This window comes from Euleptes europaea, chromosome 16, assembly GCF_029931775.1.
Source record: "Euleptes europaea isolate rEulEur1 chromosome 16, rEulEur1.hap1, whole genome shotgun sequence".
Taxonomy (NCBI): Eukaryota; Metazoa; Chordata; class Lepidosauria; order Squamata; family Sphaerodactylidae; genus Euleptes; species Euleptes europaea.
This window is the reverse complement of record NC_079327.1, coordinates 18,557,270-18,580,453: the sequence shown is the minus strand read 5'-3', so window position 1 is coordinate 18,580,453 and position 23,184 is coordinate 18,557,270. Positions and strand designations below refer to the sequence as shown.

The 23,184-nt window shown below is 42.6% G+C and overlaps 1 protein-coding gene across 1 annotated transcript; it reads left to right on the top strand.

The window, feature by feature from the left end:
- The first annotated feature begins 21,925 nt into the window (after positions 1 to 21,925).
- On the top strand, positions 21,926 to 22,535 carry LOC130488302 (eukaryotic translation initiation factor 4E-binding protein 1-like). The gene has a single exon (XM_056861954.1). It carries the CDS (start codon positions 21,926 to 21,928, stop codon positions 22,292 to 22,294), a length of 369 nt encoding a protein of 122 aa, XP_056717932.1. The 3' UTR covers positions 22,295 to 22,535.
- Positions 22,536 to 23,184: the final 649 nt, after the last annotated feature.

The window sequence follows — 23,184 nt, the reverse complement described above, 5'->3', positions numbered from 1 at the left end:
GAGAAGTCATCTGTATCCTGCTGTAGTCTGGTGACTGGGAATCAGGAGCAGCTGTTGTAAGTTAGCTGCTGGAGTGATTGTGCTTAGGACTTCTCACCCAAGTTGCAAATAAAAACACTGTGTTCCTTCATAAGGAACCATTCTAGGGGAACCTGGTTGATCTTTCTAAACTCTACTGAAATTAGATATGCATTACAGTATGCATTAATATCTAGTTATTTAAAACTGTATATATTTTTCTATTTTGATTCTTGTTCCAGAATCAGGAGAGACAAAAAGAGAAATGATTAAGTATATAATTTGATTAGAATATGTAAAAAGAGCCAGATTTCTGGATTGTTTATGTATTTTCTCCTGGCCGTGGATAGAGCCTTAGAAGGAAGTCAAAACTTATTTGCTGAACAATCTGACCAATACAGGGATAAATAAGTCACATTTTATGAGGCATTGCTGTGCTGTATCTTACCTGAAATATGGCTGAAAAGCAAGATACCATTGACTGGTCCTGGCATTTTTATCTGCATCATGCTCATCCAAGTTAATGGATGATGACCAGTAACCAGGATAAATGTGGCACCCAGTAAATAAAACTCAAGTGGTGCTCTTCTTAAGCACCCCTTCTCCATGATACAATATTTCTGAATTCTGGGAAATAATTTTTGATTAATATAAAGGAGAAGGTAATTTTCCTGACAGTACAGCTGTAAAGCTTTCTTGTGAAGGCTTGCACCGAACTATGGATGGTTTAGTAAAATCAGGGCGACTTAGCATCAACTATCCTTAATTTTATTACTGGAATGACTGATTCATTTGTGGAAAATGACAATGTGAGTGTAGTGTCCTGTCCCCTCCCCCCCTGCAGAAGGTTAACACTGCAGGAACTTTTTATGGCTGTTGGGCTCCTGATTAATCACTTAAGAGGTCCTGATTATAATGGTCTGGATGCCCCATCCTAGGCAAGTTGCTGCATCTCCCTAATCCTTTTCATCATTAAGCATGATGATGCTCAGTTCCACTCTGTTGGGGAAATGGCATAAAACCTTGTTTCTTGGCCCAGCATCATATGCAGAAGAGCTGATCTCCATCTCAAGACTGAGAGCAGGAGAACAACAAGACAAAATGGAGACTCGATGGCAGTAATGTGATGAGGTGCTCCCAGGTTATTTAAAGATCAAAACAAAAACAAAAAAGCACCCACCCACCTCGAATTAGAACCAGAAACAAATCTGCTTCAATTGCAACAGCCTCATGACATGTTGGCATTCTGCCAACTCCACTACCAACTCCACCTATCCTGGAAGATGGCCCCGTACCTTGACTCTGCTTACCTGGCCACATAGGTCCATGCTAGAGTTACCTTGAAGTTATACTACTGTCATGCACTCTACAGGGGTTTGCCCTTTAAAGACAACTCAGAAGCTAGACTTGGTACAGAATGCCATAGCCTGGCTCCTCCTGGGTGCCAAGCAGAATCTCCATATCCCTCTCTTTCTGCAGACACTCCCTTGGTTATCAGTTAGTTATGATGTCCAATGAAGAACACTAGCTATCACCTACAAGTCATTGGGCCCACATATCTGCTGGACGGTCTTTCCTGCTATTTGCTGCTGTGACAGCACTGCTCATCTGAGCAAAGTTTTCAGCAAGTACCATCCTGAAAATCACCAATTACCTGTTTGTGTACGTTCTCTGTGGTGGTCCCTACATTGTAGAACAGCCTACCTGAGGCTATTAGGATGGCCCCCATGCTTCTATCATTTTGCGAAGTGTGCAAAACAGAATCATCCAGGAAGACATTATTTTAGAAGGGGCAAAGCTGTGGTGTGATCCTTCAGCTCAGCAGGTGACTTTCATTAGGGATAAAGTCTTTCCTACACCAGTTGTCTTGTTGTCTTAAACAGATATGTTTGCATGTGTTGTTCTGGCTTCATTCCCCTGTTCTACAATCCCAGCCAAACTGCATTATTTTGTCTTTCTAGGAACCTTTGCTGTTTAATTCAAATGTTATCATATTTTGTAACCCTCTCATTGATTGCCTGATTTTATTTTTTTGTAATTTGCTTACTGATTGAAATTTTTAAAATCATACCTGTAATCTGCCATGGGTCCCAGTGAGAAAGGAGGATAATACATGAATAATAATAACAACGATAATAAGTGTAGTTCAAAGTCCCATTCTTTGAATAAAAGTGTTTTCTTGAACCATGATGGTTGATATGATATGATATGATATGATATGATATGATATATGATATGGCCCTATTACGTCATGATGTGATTTCACCCCATGGGTCAGTACACATGAACACATGAAGCTGCCTTATACTAAATCAGACCCTTGGGCCATCAAAGTCAGTATTGTCTACTCAGACTGGCAGCGGTTCTCCAGGGTCTCAGGCAGGAGTCTTTCACATCACCTATTTGCCTAGTCTCTTTAACTGGGAATGCCGGGGATTGAATCTGGGACCTTCCGTATGCCAAGCAGATGCTCAACCACTGAGTCACTGCCCCAGTGCTTGTGCAGGGGACTACCTTTACCTTGATTACCTTTATAAAAATGCCCCACTGAACAATTTTATTTTACATAGTCTGAGGAATGAGAGAAGTGTGAGAGTTTTCCCAACCACCTCAGGCACGTCATTCCACATGGGGTGTGTGTGTGTGTGGGGGGTCACAACAGAGAGTGCACATGTCAGCAGCAGCAAGATTTGTGCACTGAAACTTCAGAATTGTCTTCAAAGGCAGCCACATATAATATGCCCTGCAGTAGAGGATCTGGGAATCACCAAGAAATGAATGATAATGATCCAGACTCTATCTTCTAGTAGCAGGCATTGCTGAAGTATGTGCCAAAACTGACGAAAAGGCAATTTAATCAAAGCATTCCTGGAGTCATTCCCATCCTAAAGAGATTGACAAATTTAAGGGCAAAATGCCTGTTATAATCTGCTAAAGCTAAAATATTTTAGCTTTTTGTGTCATTTTTTAAATTATAAGCAGAGTTTCAAGTATTGGGTATCATTTCTACCCTAGTTACTTCTGGCTTTACATTTCCATTGACCACATGATTCATAATATGCATCTAATCCCTTGGCTATCTGTAATACACTGGTGGAATTTATTCTCGAATTAGCCTTGGTAATCCCTTGTTCTTTGCAGATGTTCTGAATGTTTTTTCCCCCCCGATTAGGGCAGTATAATACTACATAATTCATATGTGGAGGTGCATAATCTTCCTTGGATAGAAGCACCTGATCCTCAAAGATAGCATTTCCCCCGTTTTGTTGTTTTTATTGTTGCTGAAACTCACTGTGCCCTGTGTTGTCCTCCTTCTGAATTCCAGGTTAACTAGGACAATTTCTCATATTGGTTCATTTATTCATATTCATTGAGGACATTTATATTCTCTCAAATGTGATGAAACATTGTTCAAAAGCAGTGCTCATGTTATTGTACCTATAAATTCATCAAGATTCTTTTTTGTCTTATTTTACTGATGTACGTGTGTGCTCCTGTACGTGTGAGAACCAGTGTGATGTAGTTGATTAAGAGTGGTGATTTGGAGCAGTGAAGTCTGATCTGGAGAACCAGGTTTGATTTCCCCACTCCTCTACATGAGCAGCGGAGGCTAATCTGGTGAACTGGATTTGTTTCCCCCCTCCTACACATGAAGCCATCTGGATGACCTTGGGATTGTCACAGCTCTATTAGAGCTCTCTCAGCCCCACCTACCTCACAGGGTGTCTGTTGTGGGGAGGGGAAGGGAAGGTGCTTGTAAGCCAGTTTGATTCTTCCTTAAGTGGTAGAGAAAGGCGGCATATAAAAACCAACTCTTCTTCTTCTTCCTATGTCTGGGTAAAACATCACACAAAAGTAACCTTGATATCCGATGTGTAATCACATCAAGGCTGTTTCTTTTGCAGTGTGTCATCAACGCACATATGCTCATCACGGATGGAGAAAGACATGAATGAACTAAAGAGACTACAGGCTGTGCAAACCTTGCAGGTTTCGAAACTACATAAATACCAGAGTGCATCAGTTCCACTTCAGACATGGGAATTGAGACCAGGTAATCCAGGTAATCTGGGGACGGGGGGAGTTTCGATCCAGGGTTGGCAGTGAAAAGCCAGTGCCAGGATCTGTTTTCCTTTCTAATTGATAGCAAGTCAAACCCATAACATCACACCATCATAGGCCTTTTATGCATGGCTGTTTCCCTCGCCGTCACTCCTCCGATGACGTTTGATCTCTGTTTTTATTATGCCTGCCGTTTCCAACCATCAGATTGTAGTGGGTTCTTCCAGATTGAACATAATTTTATTTAAGAATGGGCCCAGAGAAACTCTGAAGTCTAGAGATAGCAGCTTTAATAAAGGAAGCAATGCATACACAGAAAAGACATCACAGTTGAGCATACAAGACATACACATCTGCAGATGGGGAGAGATGGTACAGATCCAAAGCAGATCTAAAACAGTTCCCTCTCTCTCCATAGGATGATAATAACTGAGTATTTACACTGTTCTGTAAACACATTCCATTTGTTACATTTGATATGTTTATACCATTTCTTATTAGAAATGGCTAGCAGCCTGAATGTCAAGTTGACCTCTTGGCAGGCCCTGGGTTCTGGTCCTGGCCAGTTCTGCCAAGTACATTTCCCGAAATGTTTTCATAATTGTTCCAACAAGGATGTTGTAGCACAATAAGAATATGTTGTAAAGCTCAAAGATATGTCAGCTTATGATTACTTTGGCTCATGCAAAGCATTCTGGGTATAGACATAGATACTGGGTTAGGAATATGAATTAGGCCTTAATATCAGACTTCCCTTTCAAGAGGTCACCTCGCTCTCCCCCTGTGTTTCCCTACGTTTTGTCCGCATTTTCAAATTCGAGATAAAACAGGTCCCTGAAAACACAGGCAAATGCCAGGAAGTGCAGGGGGAGAGCAAGGAGACCTCTGACGGTCAGAAATGACATACATAATCCAAACAAGATCCGAAGTCATTGGAGGGGTGACGGTGAGTGAAACAGCCATGCATAAAAGACTTACAATGCTTTCCTCACCTTCTTCTATTTATTGGCTGTCACATGACATATACATGTACAGGGTCAGCTCATATAGAGAGGGAGTGAACGCAAGTGCTTCCCCACCATCCACCTACATATGTTTTCCTTGCATAGGAACAATGGAAGCATGTGCAAACTCTAGGGTTCTCCCCTGTCATCAGGAGGACTGCTTTTCATTCCTGATCACAGGGATTGTGCCTACATGTATACAGTTTGTACAAGTGTAGGCACTCTGCAAAAACGTGGCAAAATGTGGATAGGTGGGGGCAGATCCAAAGCACTTGATTCGGAGAGCCAGCATGGTATAGTGGTTAAGAGCGGCAGGCTCTAATCTGGGGAACTGGGTTTGATTCCCCACTCCTCCACATGAGCGGAAGACTCTAATCTGGTGAACCAGGCTAGTTTCCCCACTCCTGCACATGAAGCCAGCTGGGTGACCTTGGGCTAGTCACAGTTCTCTTAGAGCTTTCTCAGCCTCACCTACCTCACAAAGTGTCTGTTGTGGGGAGAGGAAGGGAAGGTGAGTGTAAGCTGCTTTGGCACTCCTTTCGGTAGAAAAAATTGGGGCATCAAAACCAACTCCTTTTCTTCTTCTTCTTCTTCTTCTTCTTCTTCTTCTTCTTCTTCTTCTTCTTCTTCTTCTTCTTCTTCTTCTTCTTCTTCTTCTTCTTCTTCTTCTTCTTCTTCTTGATTATAAGGATGAGAGGACAGCTCCCCACAATGTATAAAGCCCCTATACACATCATATGTTCAGATGTACTTGGGAGGGGGTAGCAGGAACATGAACGATGTGGCGTTCCCTTGCTTAAACATTTCAAGGAAGACATCAGGCACTGCACCTGGTTGGCCACTGTGTGAGTAGACTGCTGGACTTGATGGGCCTTGGTCTGATCCAGCAGGGCTTTTCTTATGTTCTTATGACATGAGGTTGCCATTTTCAGCTGCAGCCTCTAAAGGCAGTGCCATATCTCATTCTATTATTAGTTTACAGTGGCTCGCAAATGAGGGGAGAATGCTAATATTATCCATATGTATGACATATGTATGAATCGCACTCGCTGTTCATTACCCAGAGAGAATTTCAACATTAATTATTCAAACACCCTGAAGATGAAGCTGAGTGCATGTATTCCACATTGAGCTTATTTGTTTACGTTTTTCAAACTTGGTTTTCACCACCATAAATAAGGCATGTGTTGCTTGTCTGTGGAATTATTAGGTTAAACAAACGGGTACCTATTCCTGCTGTGTAAGTACGTAAGCCATCGGTGTATTGGAAATTACACTGATCAGCTGTTCAGTAGGTGGAGGAAAGCAGGGGATTAATTCCAGCCCTGCCAAGCTATCTCTCCTAAACATCTGATTGGTGTGACAGCTGCTTGTCTGAGGGTTGAACCTGATGGGATGGTTGTCGCATGTTCTCTATGGGGACTGTGTGTGTGTGTGTGTGTTGTGCTGTCAAGTCGCTTCCAACTCACGGTGACCCTTTGAATCAATGTCCTCCAAAATGTCCTATCCTTAACAGCCTTGCTCAGGTCTTGCAAACTGAGGGCCATGGCTTCCTTTAAAGAGTCAATCCAACTCTTGTTGGGTCTTCCTCTTTTCCTGCTGCTTTCAACTTTTCCTAGCATGATTGTCTTTTCCAGTTGACTCTGGTCTTCTCATAATGTGACCAAAGTACAATAGCCTCAGTTTAATCATTTTAGCTTCTAGGGTCAGTTCAGGCTTGATTTGATCTAGAACCCACTGATTTTTTTTTTTTTTTTTGGCAGTCCACGGTATCTGTAACACTCTCCTCCAACACCACATTTCAAAGGAATCTACTTTCTTCCTATCAGCTTTCTTCCTTGTCCAGCTTTCACACCCATACATAGTAATAGGGAATACGCAGTGCCGGATTTATGTATAAGCTAAACAAGCTATAGCTTAGGGCCCCACTCTCTTGCCCCCCCCCCAAATATACTTCTTCTTAATTGTATTTCAGTTTAACAATTACTTTGATAAAATACATATTTTGTTATGTGCAAATGGCTTTTGATACCTATTAGGTCCATAAATTACCATATAGCATATATTCAACACAAAAAACAGCAACAATTTATTGTTGACAAAGGACAGCTGGACATATAAATGGCCCCATTACCTTCAAAAGCTTAGGGCCTCATCAAACCTAAATCCGGCCCTGGGAATACGACGGCATGAATTAACTTGATCTTGGTTGTCAGTGATACATCCTTATACTATGGGGATTAGCTTCCATAAACCAGCTGCTGCTTGTACTGACTATGTGGGCAAATAATGCCCCTGGCACCACTTCAGGTCAGGAAACATCACATCTAGTTCAGTACTGGTAGAGAAGAAGAAGAAGAAGAAGAAGAAGAAGAAGAAGAAGAAGAAGAAGAAGAAGAAGAAGAAGAAGAAGAAGAATTGGTTTTTATATGCTGACTTTCTTTACCACTTAAGGGAGACTCAAACCAGCTTACAATCACCTTCCCCTCCCCACAACAGACACCCTGTGGAGTAGAATGGGCTGAAAGAGCATGACTAGCCCAAGGTCACCCTGCTGGCTTTGTGTGTAGGAGTGGGGAAACAAATCCAGTTCACCAGATTAGCCTCCACTGCTCATGTGAAGGAGTGGGGAATCAAACTCGGTTCTCCAGATCAGAATCCATCGCTCCAAACCACTGCTCTTAACCACTACACCACACTGGCTATCCCTAGAGGCTATCCCTGCAGGCAGAATCCATTTGCTCAAGGGTACTGTTAGGAACTCTGATATGGGAGACTGCTTTAGTGCTCACTGGACCCCAAGCTGGATAACCGTGACTGGGTTAACTTCTGATCAAAGGTGCTTTTGTTTGAGTTATACATTTTTAAGTACATTTTTGCAAAAATCTAATGACACACTCCAGTCCTTGGTGGCACACACAATCTGCAGTCGTGACATATATTCATTAATCGATGAGTCTGAGTCAACTTTCACCTACTGTCAGTCCTTCTTTTGACTTTTCTGTTGTCACCCATACCTGTAATGAACTGGGGAACTAGGTAAGCAGAGAAGATCATCAGAGTCCCCCAGGCATAATTCTAACAAGGCAAATGGAGAAAATAATGCTTGTTGTTAGTTGAAATAGGTAATGGCAAGCCATATGAAAAAATGGTTTATGAGTGATTAGGAAAAAGGAATATCAGTGGGACTACGCCTAGGAGATAAGAGGGTTTGGGGGTCAGTATAAACTAACAAGATTTCGATTTAAGTTTTTGATGAAGTAATGCAGTTTAGGGGGGTATGCATGTAGTAAGTATAGACTCGAACATGATTAGATGCACTTGTACGCAGGGGTTCTAATCTACACAGTTGGCGCTGCCCTTGAGACTGATTCTCTCTTATTCCTCATCTCTCTTCAAAGGTCAGGCTTCAATTGTTATCCCTCTTCTCTCCCCTTCACATTTCACCAGTTCCTTGAAAGATGATTGGGTGTAAGTTCAGCTTTCAGATCTGCTCAGGCTTTAGCAAAGGATCGGTCCTTTGACAGCTGGGGGCGGACAGCCTCCTGTCTGTCATAGTATGTTCAATCATTTTGATTTTTTGGAAATCCATCTGGGGGGGGGAACTTGTGAAAATCTGTTTGTTCAAAGGTATAAATATATTTCAGCCACAGGAGTCTCACTTAAAACCAATTAAGAGAGTTTCAGAAAGCAGCCATGTTCATCTGCAGTAGAACAGCGGGATTCGAGTCCAGTTGCACCTTAGAAACCAGCAAGATTTTAGGTCTTAAGATTTCAAGAGTCAAAGCTCCCCTCAGATACCAGCTGCGGTGTCAGATCTTCGATGTCTCATTCACATAGGAAAGTCATTACTTGAGGCTGCATTCATTGGGCTATTGGCATGCATTTCCAAACCAGCTTTTAAGCACTTTACCTAACATATTACTGCTACAATAGGTGTTAATATCTTCAAGTACTTGAAGGGCTGTCATATAGAGGATGGTGCGGAGTTGTTTTCTGTAGTCCCAGAAGGTCGGACCAGAACCAACGGGTTGAAATTAAATCAAAAGAGTTTCCATCTAGACATTAGGAAGAATTTTCTAACAGCTAGAGTGGTTCCTCAGTGGAACAGGCTTCCTCGGGTGGTGGTAAACTCTCCTTCCCTGGAGGTTTTTAAGCAGAGGCTAGATGGCCATCTGTCAGCAATGCTGATTCTATGAACCTTGGCAGTTCATGAGAGGGAGGGCATCTTGGCCATCTTCTGGGCACTGGGGGTGTGGGGGGGAGGTAGTTCCCCACTCCTCCACATGAGCAGCAGAGGCTGATCTGGCGAACTGGATTTCTTTCCTCACTCCTACGCATGAAGCCAGCTGGGTGACCTTGGGAAAGCCACTTTCTCTCAGTCTCACCTACCTCACAAGGTGTCTGTTGTGGGGAGGGGAAGGGAAGGTGATTGTAAGCTGGTTTGAGTCTCCCTTAAGTGCAAGAGAAAGTCAGCATATAAAAACCAACTCTTCTTCTTCTTCTTCTTCTTCTTCTTCTTCTTCTTCTTCTTCTTCTTCTTCTTCTTCTTCTAGTTGTGAATTTCCTGTATTGTGCAGGGGGTTTGAAAAGATGACCCTGGTGGTACCTTCCAACTCTATGATTCTATATGATTCTATATTGGTTTTTAATTGATATCTTATGTTTAATTTTTTTTGGAGGGCTTAATTTTTTTGCATGGCATTATACCCCACCGAGGTCTCTCCCCTCACTAAACCCCACTCCTCCAGGCTCCACCCTCAAATCACAGCAACTGGAGGCTATTTGGGCAGCTGTAGAGAGGCAATTTGGATCAAGGAGGCTCTGAGCTAGAGGCCTCAGCCACTTTCTCAGAGACCAGTCCGAGTCAGGAGACTGGAGGAAGGAATTGCTGCCGTGGGGGCCTTCTGAGTCATCTGGCAGTTACAGTGCATGAGCCATAGGAGAAGGCCATGTCCTTGGAAATGGGTGGCTTCCTCCAGGGGACCCCAAAGGGAGAAAACAGTGTAGAGACCTTAACAAGGAGGCACAACAGTGGTCTGAAGCCCGCAGGAAATGATCAAGGGTGTCAGGATTTAGGGTGCTTAGCAGATCCTAACCAAGGGCTGGGGCTGTGTCTTTTGGGACCCCTGAAAAAAGGAAGAAGCTCCCAGCTATACCTAAGAAATAGGCAGCTTTAATTCAAAATCTCTTGCTGTATGATATATGGGGGAGGGGGACGAGCAGCGTTGAGACGATATTTGTATTGCTTTTTGAGCTGGCAAACACCAGTTTTGAAGTGGGAACCCAGAGATGCTTGTGCTGTGCTCTTCTTTGAGGAATAAGCATACTTTGTTGGCCTGAGAAATAGAGTGAGTTTCCTGTTGTTTGGCAATCTCTGACTCGTCTGGAATGAATTCTGTACCATCCAGGATAATGTCAATTATGTCAGTGGGACTGCATTCGACTATCTTGATTACTGCTGGGATGACATAAATATCATGAACATTTGCTGCTGGAAATAATGTCCTGAAGGTGTGAAGAAGTGGAAGCTTAGACTTTTTGTTGTTGTTTAAAACATTTTATCTACAGTGTGCGAGGTGGTTTGCGGCGGCATCCATTTAAATCAAGTGCTGTACATAGGCTGCAAACCTGGGGGGGGGATCTCCTTGGAGCCGGCGTGTCCCTCTGCCGGTGTAGGTGCCACTTTATCATGGGATAAAGTGGCACCCACGCTGGTGGGGGGGGGGGTAAAAACACTGGCGTGCAGTGGCTGTGGAGCTCCACCGTCCACCACCTCCAGCGCAGCCACTCCGGGAACTAAATCCTGGAACAGAACAGCCACACTGGTGTAGGGGAGGTGTTCCTGGGGCATTCCTGGGGGTGGAGTTGCCTTTAGGCAGCTTCCACAGTCTTTAGACCTGAGAACGCCCCCTTGAATGGCCCACTTGAACAGCGGTGGGACTACATCACCTTTTTTGGTGGCACAGCCTTACTGTTTTCTAAGGGGCCTTTCCCTTTTTTTCTTTATTTTTATTTTTAAAAACCTTTTTTTCCCTCCGAGGTGGATGGGCTGCCTTTGAGGAGATGTTGCAGCTCTGCCACTCTGCCACGGATCTACCCTCCCCTTTAGGAATGGGTTGCCTGTCAGCAACTAATCATAAAAGACAATGAGAAATCACAATAAAACAGCAGCAACACAGCAGTGTAGTGGTTAAGAGCAGTGGTTTGGAGCGGTTGACTCTGATCTGGAGAACTCGGTTTGATTCCCTGCTCCTCCACATGAGCGGCAGAGGCTAATCTGGTGAACTGGGTTGGTTTCCCCACTCCTCCACACGAAGCCAGCTGGGTGACCTTGGGCAAGTCACAGCTCTTTTAGAGCTCTCTCAGCCCCACCTACCTCACAGGGTGTCTGTTGTGGGGAGGGGAAGGGAAGATGATTGTAAGCCGGTTTGATTCTTCCTTAAGTGGTAGAGAAATCGGCATATAAAAACCAACTCTTCATCAATAGTCATTGATGTGGGACATCTATAGAGGTGAGCATCATGTGCATATTGATGATCCCTTGCTCCACAATCCTCAGTGACCTCTTCCAGTTCCTCCAGCAAAGGAGACAGGATAGAATGTTTTGGGACCTCATATTTCAAATGATGTGGGGCCTAGCAGTTTTCTACCAGCTCCACTATCTAGAATGTCCATCCAGGAAGGAACAGAAATGTCAGACCTCAGCCAATTAGTCCAGAAGGATATCATGGCAGATGTGGTCAAAGAGGTCCAACAGACTTGCCCTACTCTTGCCTTTCCCATCCAAATTGCTCAACCAGGGCAACAGAAATCTTGCCCACAACTGAGACCCTGGATGCAACCTGGACCCTTTCAAGTTCCATCTGTGACAAAGTCCATTGTTGTGCATTTCTCTAGCTTCCAAACTTATATCTAGTTTTGAGTATTCAGTTGTCACAATGGCACTTTGTTCCCATATTCTAGAGTGATCCCCATGGGACAGCTCACCCATTCTTCTTTGACCAGGCCAAGTTTCTTTTTAAAAAATTCAGTCAGATCCCGACAGAAACAGGTCAATGTTTCGACAATCACTTGCAGTGCAGGACAATTTTGAAGCAAGTTAGGTGATGCATGTGGAGGAAGTAATTTCCTTCTCGCTGCAGGAAAAAATAAAATAAACTGAATTTATGGCAGAATTAAGATGCTCTAAAGTGCTAAGAGTTTTTGGAACAGGCATTGACTTTGAGTTCAGGATTAACTCATCCAGTTAATTTATATGTTTGCATGATAAATAATAATTCTCATCTCAAGTTTTGTGGGATTTTCTTATCATTGCCTAAAACAACAAGTCCATTGTACTATGCATGGCATTTATATATATATATATATATATATATATATATATATATATATATATATATATATATATATATATATATATATATATATATTAGTGTACATTATGCTTCAGTGCACTTAATTAAGTAGAATGATTATATGTGATGGGTAAAAGAACAAGAGGTGAATAGGCCATCTTGAGTTTATCATTTTGATGACAGGAGCTATTTTCTCATTCAGTGGGAGACAATCGGCATTAGACCCTGATGTAAATCACTTCTCAGTGGTCCTAGTGTGATGTGGAATCTACAAATGCTTCTCAGGGGAGATTAGAGTTCAGCTTCAAAGCTGTTTGTCTTTTGAACCAAGGTATTTAATGGGATATCTCGAGGGGGAGAAGACAAAAGAGTGGACATGCAGTGTTCTGAAAAGTAAAGTGAGGAATGATGATGGGAACCAAGAGGAAAACTGATCTCCTTGTTCTATAAAAGGAATCTTGGTGGCTGAATTCTTCCCAGTAAAACTGTTCTGGATAGGGAGATTCCATTGTAATTATTGACCAGATTTTGTTGCTCAGCTGGGGGACGGGGATTAGTTCCCCAGGCATGATAACTTTGACATAGTGGGCCAAAGGGGTTGCAAAACAGTTAACACTCAGCTCTTTATGTTGTGATTAAGAAGGATAATCACAGTAGAAATATGTGGATTTATCCTGTTTTGTTCCATTAGTGTTCCAGAGTTTTGCTCTGTGCTGCATTTCATCTAGGGTTGCCAAACTCCAGTTGGTAACACCTAATCCCATCAGCCCTGTTAATCTAATTTACTTGTTTTTGACATTCACATTGCCATTGTGTACCTAATTCACTCTTCTCTACTTAGGAATGGATGGAATCACATTCTAACTGTATCTGAAGAAGTGAGCTGTGACTCACGAAAGCTCATACCCTGCCAGAAATTTTGTTAGTCTTCAAGGTGCTACTGGATTCTTGCTCTTTTATACAATCTATGTTAGAGAACCATGTGAAGATTTTGCATCACCATCAAGAGAGTGCAGCCATTAATCCACCTGAGTCTGAAACAGAGGGCTTTCATATATCTTGAAGAGAACAGAACATCTCTACATAGCAGTGTTTCCTCTCTGACATCCAGATATTTCAAAGAGGAAAGGTATACCTAATCAAAGCAAATCATCTGTTACAAATTACATCCATAAGTACTTAGCAACCAAGGGCACTTTAAAGCAACTTCTGACAATGATCATTGTCAGGAATATCATTATGCATGTAAAATGCTTAAGTGCAGATCCATTTTCATCGTAATCTAAAATCTAGCCAGCTGTATTCATCTAGGCTGCCTTGATGTTTCTTAGAATTCTCCAATTCAAGGGCAAAACCAGCCAAAAAGCACTTTGGTTCAGATGTAATAAAACTATCTATGAGATCTTACAATTGAGAACTCTTGGAATACAGTAGATTTTTTAAAATGACTGTTTTTAACTTATGAAAAGATACCTCCATATTGCCAAGAAAATGCCACAATCACTGATGGGCTAATTTAATTCTAAATGCAATGAATTATAACCAGGGCTGTGATTAATATATTTTTTTTAACATTTTCATACCAAAATTTGCACTTTCCATGGGGGATGGGATATTTTTTGTCAAACAGGGAAGTGTAAGAAACAGTAACATATAAAAATCTATGTCAAACAAGCACTTTTTGGTAACCTCAGATATATAGTCCATCTGAATAAAATGCCATTCCATGTTTCCCAACCTGATTAGGCCAGTTCTGGACATTCCTCTGACAGCTCAACAGTATCTGTGGTGGCTGCACTCTTGCTGGCCCAGGGCTAACAGTAGGGGAGGCTCATGACTTAAATACAAATAACACCACACTTGAGAATTAGAAGAAATAGTTATAGAGCTAACGGCCACAATTTGTTTATTAACTATTTTAACAGCTGTAAAGCATTGGCGCCGCATATGGGCTGGATTCGTAAACATCCGCCGACCCCAATGCGGACTGATGTAAATCCTACTTCAGCAATCCCGCTGGGAGAACTAGGGATGGCAGTACTGGGAAAAACCTGGGCGTGAGCCACTTGGTGGTGCCCCTGATACCTGGGAACTCCCAGGTCAGACTCCCAAGAATCTTGGGAAAACTCAGTTTCCCATGAATACTTGCAATGGGCCACTGCTACCTATTTCGGCTTTCCCCAGGATTTTCCCTATGGGATTTTTTTTTATGTGCTCTGGATTTTATGAGTTCTGGATTTTTATTTATTTATTTATTTATTTATTATTTTGCCAATGGCATAATCTGAATGTACTGAGTGAGTGGATCATGGCAATTTCATTCTAGTGTGTAAGGAACTCTTTTTTTAAAAAAAAATGCAAACTGGCTCAGATTTATTCTCAAAAGTTTACAAGAGACATCAATAGATATAGTTTTACAGTGCCATTAAAATTAGAAACTGTTGCTCTTACAAAGGGTCATTCTAAAGTTGTACAGAAAACATAGAAAGTACCTTTCTGGATCAGATCAAAGCCTATGTAGTCCAGCAATCTGTTTGCAGTGCCCACAAGCAAAATGCCACAAGGAGCTGAGAAGCAGTACATGAAAGCTATGACTTTTCTTTGTTTTTAGCTTTGGGTACTTGGAGTATTCTGCTCTTGTACATGGAGGTTCCATTCTTGAAATCATTTGAGCTTACACACACCGTAAAAAGCTACTTATCCCCCTCCCTAGGAAAGAAGCATGTTGAAAGCTCCTTCAGAGTACAGCACCAGATCAGTGAGTTCAGCCTCAGAAATGACAGCCACCGCACCCACTAGCCTCTATTTACACCTGCCAACCTATTCAGGAACAAGAATGACTCTCACCCTGTTTCAGAGCAATCTTACACAACCTCTCAGTACCCTGCCTTCCTCCTCTCCTGTGTGTTGCCAGTAGATTGATGCACTCATTCGAGACACCTGCCAGAACTCGATTCTCAATATCCCTTCCATTCACAAACAAGATGGACCAAAAACAAGAGTCCTCTTGAGGCTTTCTGGGCATGCTGCTGAGTCATATGCATTTTACTCTGTGGGACTGTGGCCTTTTGTGTTTAATATCCGCTATGTTCACTCAGCATGAAAGTAAAGCCAAAGAAAGAACTGGATGCTGAACAAAGCAAGTAAACTTGGGGCCTCGCATTGTGAACAAAAACGAATGTCAGATTTAATTGTGGGGATTATGATGTCTGTGTCTCTATGTATGCTTAGCATCTGGAAGAAAGAGCCCACTGTGCCCCTTTTCCGCTGTCTTCCAGCTGACTGCTTTGAGTAAGAAGTTAATGGGCCATCTGTAAGGAAACACTTTATGCCCTCTTTTTCATCTTGGGGGAAAAAACCACATATATATCTAAAGGAAATGATGGTGAACAAGGATAGCAAAGTCTTGGCAGCAAGGCTATTTTGCTTCATATTGTACTTCAAATAGGGGAACTGTTGGGTGCTCAATTTCAGTATATATATATATTTAACCATTTTGTTATACCCTGTTACAAATAAATGCAAAAAGAGATGATCAAAGATGTTGGTCCTTAAAAAACACACACACATAAATGATATTGTTCAATGACAACCAGCAAACCATAAGGGACATCCCTCCCCTTATTATTTTCCTTTTGGAAGCTTACAATCTTAAACAGTCACCTAATAATGACAATTCTGATAAGCATACAAACAATGGGCTCTGACTAATAGCAAGACCTGCTTAGTGTTATTCTTGCACAACCCTAATTCCTTGTCCATGCACAAAAAGCACATTGTCTCCCTGACAAGTACTATAGAGTCTCTTTCTTTCTCACTCACACAAACACACATACATAGAGGCTTTCACCTCCTTCAACCCTGTGATCCAATTTCTGTTTACTGTTTCTGCTCCAGTTTCTGCCTTGAGTTGTCTTTAGATTCCCAACCCTATAACAGCAAAGAGGAAGGCGATGTCTGGCAGTGAGTCAGAGGGCTTGAAGAGTACCCAAAAGGGTAGATGACAGCGACGACAGATAGATAGTGCAAAGAAGCAGAGCTAGCCAGATAAGCAACTTCAAAGAAGGGTCTTAACTGTGGTTAGGTTTGCAATATTACCTAACCCACCCTTCACTGGACTAATCAAGCAATCATGGTGATAGGGCTGTTGAGAAAAAAAATTCGGTAAAATTCAGATTCTGCAAAATTTGGCCTGTTTTAATTTGGGAAATGCCAAAGTCCGAACTCCCCTGCTTCGGATCCGTGGAATTTGGCACGAGATTTGAGTTCGGGGGAAAATTTGGCCGAATAAAGCCATAAAAACTACATTCCAGCCATTCCATGGCTGCAGGGGGCACATTTTTGGGGGTAGAGCCCCCAAACTTTCAGCGTAGCTTCAGAGGAGCCTTCTTGCAAGAACCCCCAAGATGGGATCAGGCCCCCCCGAAATATGGGCCCTGAAAGGGGTCCCCCCTTAATGTCCATTTTTATTCCATTTAAAGCACACATTCGAGCCATTCTGTGGCTGCAGGGGAATCATTTTTTGGGGTACAGCCCCCATAATTTCAGTGTAGCTTCAGAGGAGCCTTCTTACAAGAACCCCCAAGTTTTGTAAAGATGGGATCAGGGCACCCCCGAAATATGGGGTCCCCCCTTTTCCCTATTGGGATGAATGGGATCAGCCGATCCTGTGGGCATCTCGAGAGCGGCAAATCCAAGGCAAAACCTCCCATGCTTAAATGGAATCGTATTGGATTACCCAGTCCTCTCAGTCCCTCCTGATGGAACAGAAGACATCCACAGTAAGACCCCTTTTGGGGCTTTAATCTATAATTTTTCCCGTGTGTATGTGGGGGGGGGGGAAGCAGAGTCTGTGTGTGTGGGGGGCAGTTTCTGTGATCCTTGCTGGCCAATCCTATATTGTAACACAGGTTGTATACACTTGAAATATGTAGAAAGTAACAAGACTTGTTTCATCTTGTTTCACATTGATATTGTGATAGCTTCTTCAGACTTTACATTTATATCCGACTGCAACTTTGCAGTTCATGAAAATGACTCTTTAGTCCTTTAAAATGTAAAGTGTATACATCCTGTGTGTATACATTGCATGCATGTACAATTACACGTACAGCACATCGTTTTCTCCAGCAGCATTTTCTATGCTAGCTTCTTAGCAGCAATACATCCAAGGAACAACATAGGATTGGCCAGCAAGGATCAGCTGACCACGAAACAAGTGCATCTTTCAATTTTGGCACTGAAGGATCATACCCCCAGATAAGTGGAATTCCCCCCCCCCTTTTTTTTCCCTTGGTGTTCCAACTATTACATTATTACAATTCTGGATGGATGCTTGTTATATAACTTTGAACATCAGTTATATGCACTTTGGCTTATGGACACTTATATGTTATGGTCCGTCTTACGCATTCAGTATTGTATGTCTTACTGTAATAATTCATCATACGTTGATATGTATAAAGTGTAATACAGTTTGAAAAAGAATATTTAGAGTGATTAGTGGTTGTGTACTGAAAAATATCTGGAGGTTGGCAAGCCTACTTCCAGGGACAACCAAGAGTTACATAGGATAGCTCTAGCAATTGCCAGAAACTCTATGGCCTGGTCAGGACGATCAATGAGGAGGTGGCAGAAGAGCACTGAAGTGATCGAATGGGCTCTTCAACTTCAGACTGTAGGGGAGGGATTATGTTTTTCTTTCAAAGATTTCCTTAATGATTGTTTATAATTGGAAAACTAGTAAATCGTGAAGTACTCTCTCTCTAGAACTTCTTTCCCTGAAGTGCTGGATTTTTATTTGTGTTTTTGTACATGGGTGAGCATTAAAATGTGATAATCTTACCTGCAGTCTGAAGTAATACAGCCTGTTCTACCACCTTCCAATTCTACTGCCTCCTTCTGCTCCATATGTGGATCTATGCCTATGGCTTTAGAGCCATTCTGAAAACTATGCATAATAAGAGGGAAGACACCACATATTAGAATTCCAGACTGTACTAATTCACAGTCAATCTGCAGGTGTGAGAGGCTCATATTTTGGGGTTTACTCTGGGTTGTAAAGTACCCCAGAGAGGACTAAACCTTTCTTTACAATGTGCTAGGCTTCTTTTTAAATTAAGGGATGCTCAAAATTACAACTTTCAACGATCTCAAGTAGTACAGTCGAGAATTCTGTCATCTTGGGCTACCACCTCATTTTGTGCAATGTGCAGCCAAATGTACCCTTTAACTGTTCACAAACAAAAACAGATACAGCCCCATATAACACTCCATCTTTCAGACAAAGATCACTGCTCAACCCTACAGGTGTGACTCTTTGCTGATGACTCTGCTCTTGTGTTACCTGAATAACATCTGCCATCTGCTTGCTTCAATTTCTTCTTCATTTCTTCTGCAATTGCCTGTATTTCACTAACTGAAAACCCAAGTTTTGTTCTTTGAAGACACCTTAACATAAGGAGCTGCCTTCTGCTAAATCAGACCATCTGTCTCCTCTGACTATGCCTTTCCAGTGTCACAGGTAGAGGTCTTTCGCATCATACACTACCTCATCATTTTAAATGGAAATTCTGGCAATTGAACTTGGGAACTTCTGCAATGCAAAACAGATTATGCCACAGCTATATCCACAGACCACTTTTTTGGTTGAAGATCTGCTAGACAAATAGCGTGGTCCTACAGTTTTCTATTAACCGTTCAAAATATACCCCAGCAGATTCAGGGTGTGACATGGAAGACTGTGTACCGCATGGCAGCTTAGTGTTCCTTCCCAAGAATGCATCCGTTCTAAAATTTGACTCTGGGAAGGGAGCTGAACTCGGAAGAATGATGACTCAAGAATCACCCTGTAAACTTTAACAAGGTATCATCACCACAAAGCAAAAATAGGGACAGTGATTTATCAGAGACAGGCCCCAGAAAATATGGACTGTCCCTGGTAAATAAGAACAGTTTGAGACTATGGATCGGCTCTTAATAATTTTTATAGGATTGCACCCTAACCAATTTATGGTGGTATAAACTTTTATGAGCTCGAGCCTATTTTGACAGGTACATGAAGTGATCTCCTGATGAGTTTATAGAGAAAGCTTAGAGGAAAGGGAAGTTTTACACAGTGGGTTTTAGAAGGTCAAGAAAATGCCCAAGATACAAAAAAAATAATAATAATACTGATATGTCAACACAGGGTGCAATGTGTACTACTTAACACAGGGGAGGGGCTGTGGCTCAGTGGTAGAGCATCTGCTTGGCATGCAGATGGTCCCAGGTTCAATCCCCAGAATCTCCGGTTCAAGAGACTAGGCAGGTAGGTGATGTGAAAGACCCCCTGCCTGAGACCCTGGAGAGCCACTGCCGGTCTGAGTAGACAATACTGACTTTGATGGACCAAGGGTCTGATTCAGTTTAAGGCAGTTTCATGTGTTCATGTGTTCAGCACAAGTGAATAAAATATCCGATCAGCATTGTTGATGTCTACTCTCTGTTGGAATCCAGCAGCAATGAATTAATTAGCAGTGCAAGACATCCAGTCTAAAGATGGTCAATCTATTTATTTCTTGGCAGCTTCAAGAAATTCCCAGACCAAACTAAACTATATGATTTAACTAATCAAAACAAATACATTCTGGGCAGATCTTCACTAAGATGGCCATTGTAGGTCTCCACATTGCAAACCACAGGCTAAGAGCCATGGGCCAAGAGCCCTTTGGCTCTTGTTCTTTGGCTTGCGTCTAAGGACTCATGCCTCTGGCCGTATCCAGCCATTATACCTGCAGGCAGGCAGGAGACAAAAGCACAGCTGAGAGGTTGTGCAGCTGGCACATTACTCTCTATACTAAGGTAAATATAGAGAAGTAAGTAGAGTATCAAAATAAGACTTGACAGGGGAATGGATGTGTGGCCAAGGTCAAAGCACTCTGTGTAACATGATGTCATTAACCTGAGCGTTTCCCTGCCCCATATCTCTTTCCTTTGCTGCCGTTTGCGTGGGATAGGTGATGTCTCATCAAATGTTATGTCAGTCTGTGTTTTTTGATGGAAGGCATCATTCCAGCCCAATAATTTCCACAAGGACCCGTCACATTGCTGCTGCTCCACATTCCTCGGAGCAGGAAGAGGTTTCTGGGGTAACATTGGCTGGGTTGATTTCCTTTGGGTAAAACATCAATGGGGACATGTTTGTTTGTTTGTTTATTTATTTATTTATTTATTTACATCTTTGTGCCATACATTTTTAGACACGGTGGATGTTGGAGATTCTACCAAGCAGTAAGGCTTCCCCACATTACCCAGCTGGTAAAATGGCCACTTGTATTGGCTCTATATTAGGGTTGCCAATCTCCAGGTGGTGGCTGGAGATCTCCCACTATTACAACTGATCTCCAGGTGACAGAGATCAGTTCCCCTGGAGAAAATGGCTGCTTTGACAATTGGATTCTATGGCGTTGAAGTCCCTCCCTTCTCCAAACCCCACCCTCCTAAAGCACCACCCCCCAAATCTCAAGTTAGTTCCCAACCTGGAGCTGGCAAACATACTCTATGTATGCTTTAAATGCAGGAAAGAGTGTTTTCTGGCCTCTTCTTAACATTTTCACACTGGCTAGAAGAGTTGAGCTGAAAGACTTTTTCATTGTTCAGCGAGGCAGCAAGGTTGCTTCTCTTGTCCCATTGCTGTATTAACAGAAAATGTTTCCTTGGTCTCAGGTGAATGAAGACTTCTTTTAAAACCTAACCCAGCACAGCTTGAAAGACTCAAGATAAGATTTGCCATACAAGATCAAATGACTGATGCATTGAGTCTTGCCTCCAGCAGCAGTCATTCCTTAATGCTTCAGAGGAATCCCAAAATACATGAAATGCCTGGACAATTTTTCCCCTCATGCAGGCTGGTGACAGAAAGCAGAGGATAGAAAGGATGCAACAAATAAAATAAGGAGCAATTCATTCTAATACAGCAGCAGTCCACAGCCTCCATAAGGGATTACAGCTGGAATGTCAGATCCTGTGGTGGGGGTACAAGTTGTAAGATTAGGATCAAACGAGCAAGATCAACAACTATCTGTACATGTGTGTGTGGCTCCCACCTTGTGCAATGGCCATTCTGCATCATGTCTAATATTATATGCTTGCTCAGATTTCTGTGATCCTGGTCCCAGTAAGCTACCCCTGCAGAACCATTGCCAATTTGAGTAGACAATAATGACTTTGATGGACCAATGGTCTGATTGTATAAAGCAGCTCCATGTGTCCATGTGTCTATGTGTGATTTGATCATATGTCATGTGTCCATCCTTTCAATCCAGAAAGGTGGCTTATGAAAGATATACAATTAAACCAATCAAACCATTCAGTTAAAACATTTCAACGGAAGCTTTCTTCTTCTTCTTCTTCTTCTTCTTCTTATGATTATTATTATTATTATTATCATTATTATTATTATTAGAAGAAGAACTAATATCCCTGTCCGCCCAGCCGCCCTCCATGTCGGCCGCCAGCTGTTGCCGACCGCCCCCCTCGCAGGGGCCGATGCTGGGCAGGGACATCCCCGGCCCCGCCAAGCGGCCCAGCCTCCCCGAGGGGGTCCCGCTCCTGCCCGGGGGCTACAGCACCACGCCGGGGGGGACGCTGTTCGGGACCATGCCCGGGGGTACACGAATCATTTACGACCGTAATTTTTTAATGGAGTGTCGCAATTCTCCAGTTGCCAAAACACCACCGTGTCATCTTCCTGACATTCCAGGCGTTACAAGTCCAAGTGCAAAGGAACTCGGATCGGAGACCAATCATGCCCACAACGAGGAGGAGAAACCAGGCATAGGTGAGGAAGCCCAGTTTGACATGGATATCTAAAGCTTTGGTTCGGAGAATACGAGGAGGTTTTTTTTCTCCCCTCCAGTGGAAACGCAGAATCAGCAGTGCTTCCAAAACAAGTGAGACTTGTAGAATAGTCCACGCTTTGCAAAGCTTTCCAATCTGGAAGGTCCACTCATTTTTATTTTTTAACGCGGAAGTGGGGAAGGCGATTTCCAGTGGCGTAAGGAGTGAAAACGGTGGCAGGTTTCTCTGTACGGGATGGTGGTGCTGCCAGTGATGTCCATCGGCATAAGAGAGTAGAATGCTTTAACTTCTGTATCTTGAATCCCTGTGCCTTTTGTCTGTTCATCAGTATCCGTTGCTCTGAAGGCCAGGGACTGGATGTGAGGAGGAAAAAAAATTAAATAAATAAAAAAAAAAACAGAAGAACTAATAAATGCCTAATACCAGTTCCTCTACTCCTAGCTTCTCAAAGACTTTGTTAATAGACTAAGGCTTTGGTAGCCTCCTAAAAGCTTACAAGATGAGCTGCTGCTTAGGCTGGAAGTTCCACAGAGAAGAGGTTTTACCAGAAAAGTCCTGTCTTCCAAACCTCAGAGCTCTGGTAGACTTGAATCATGGCCTTATCTGATGAACTAAGGGAGTTTCATTGGTTCTTGGGAGTTTCTAAGGGAGTTTCATTTGAAAATATTCCTGAGCTCAAGTTATTTAGGGTTTTAAAGATTAAACCCACCGCAATGGGTTCAGTCCAGTGATGCACAAGCGAATACATAAACAGATTCAGCACAGTACGGCTTCTGCAAAATTTTATGCAACACCTACTGGTAGCTCTTTCCTGCCTATGTATTACAGAGCCCGGAAATTGATTGCACAAGATGTTGCACAAGTGGAAATGCAAAAGTGGGGATACAATAACAGCTGATTCT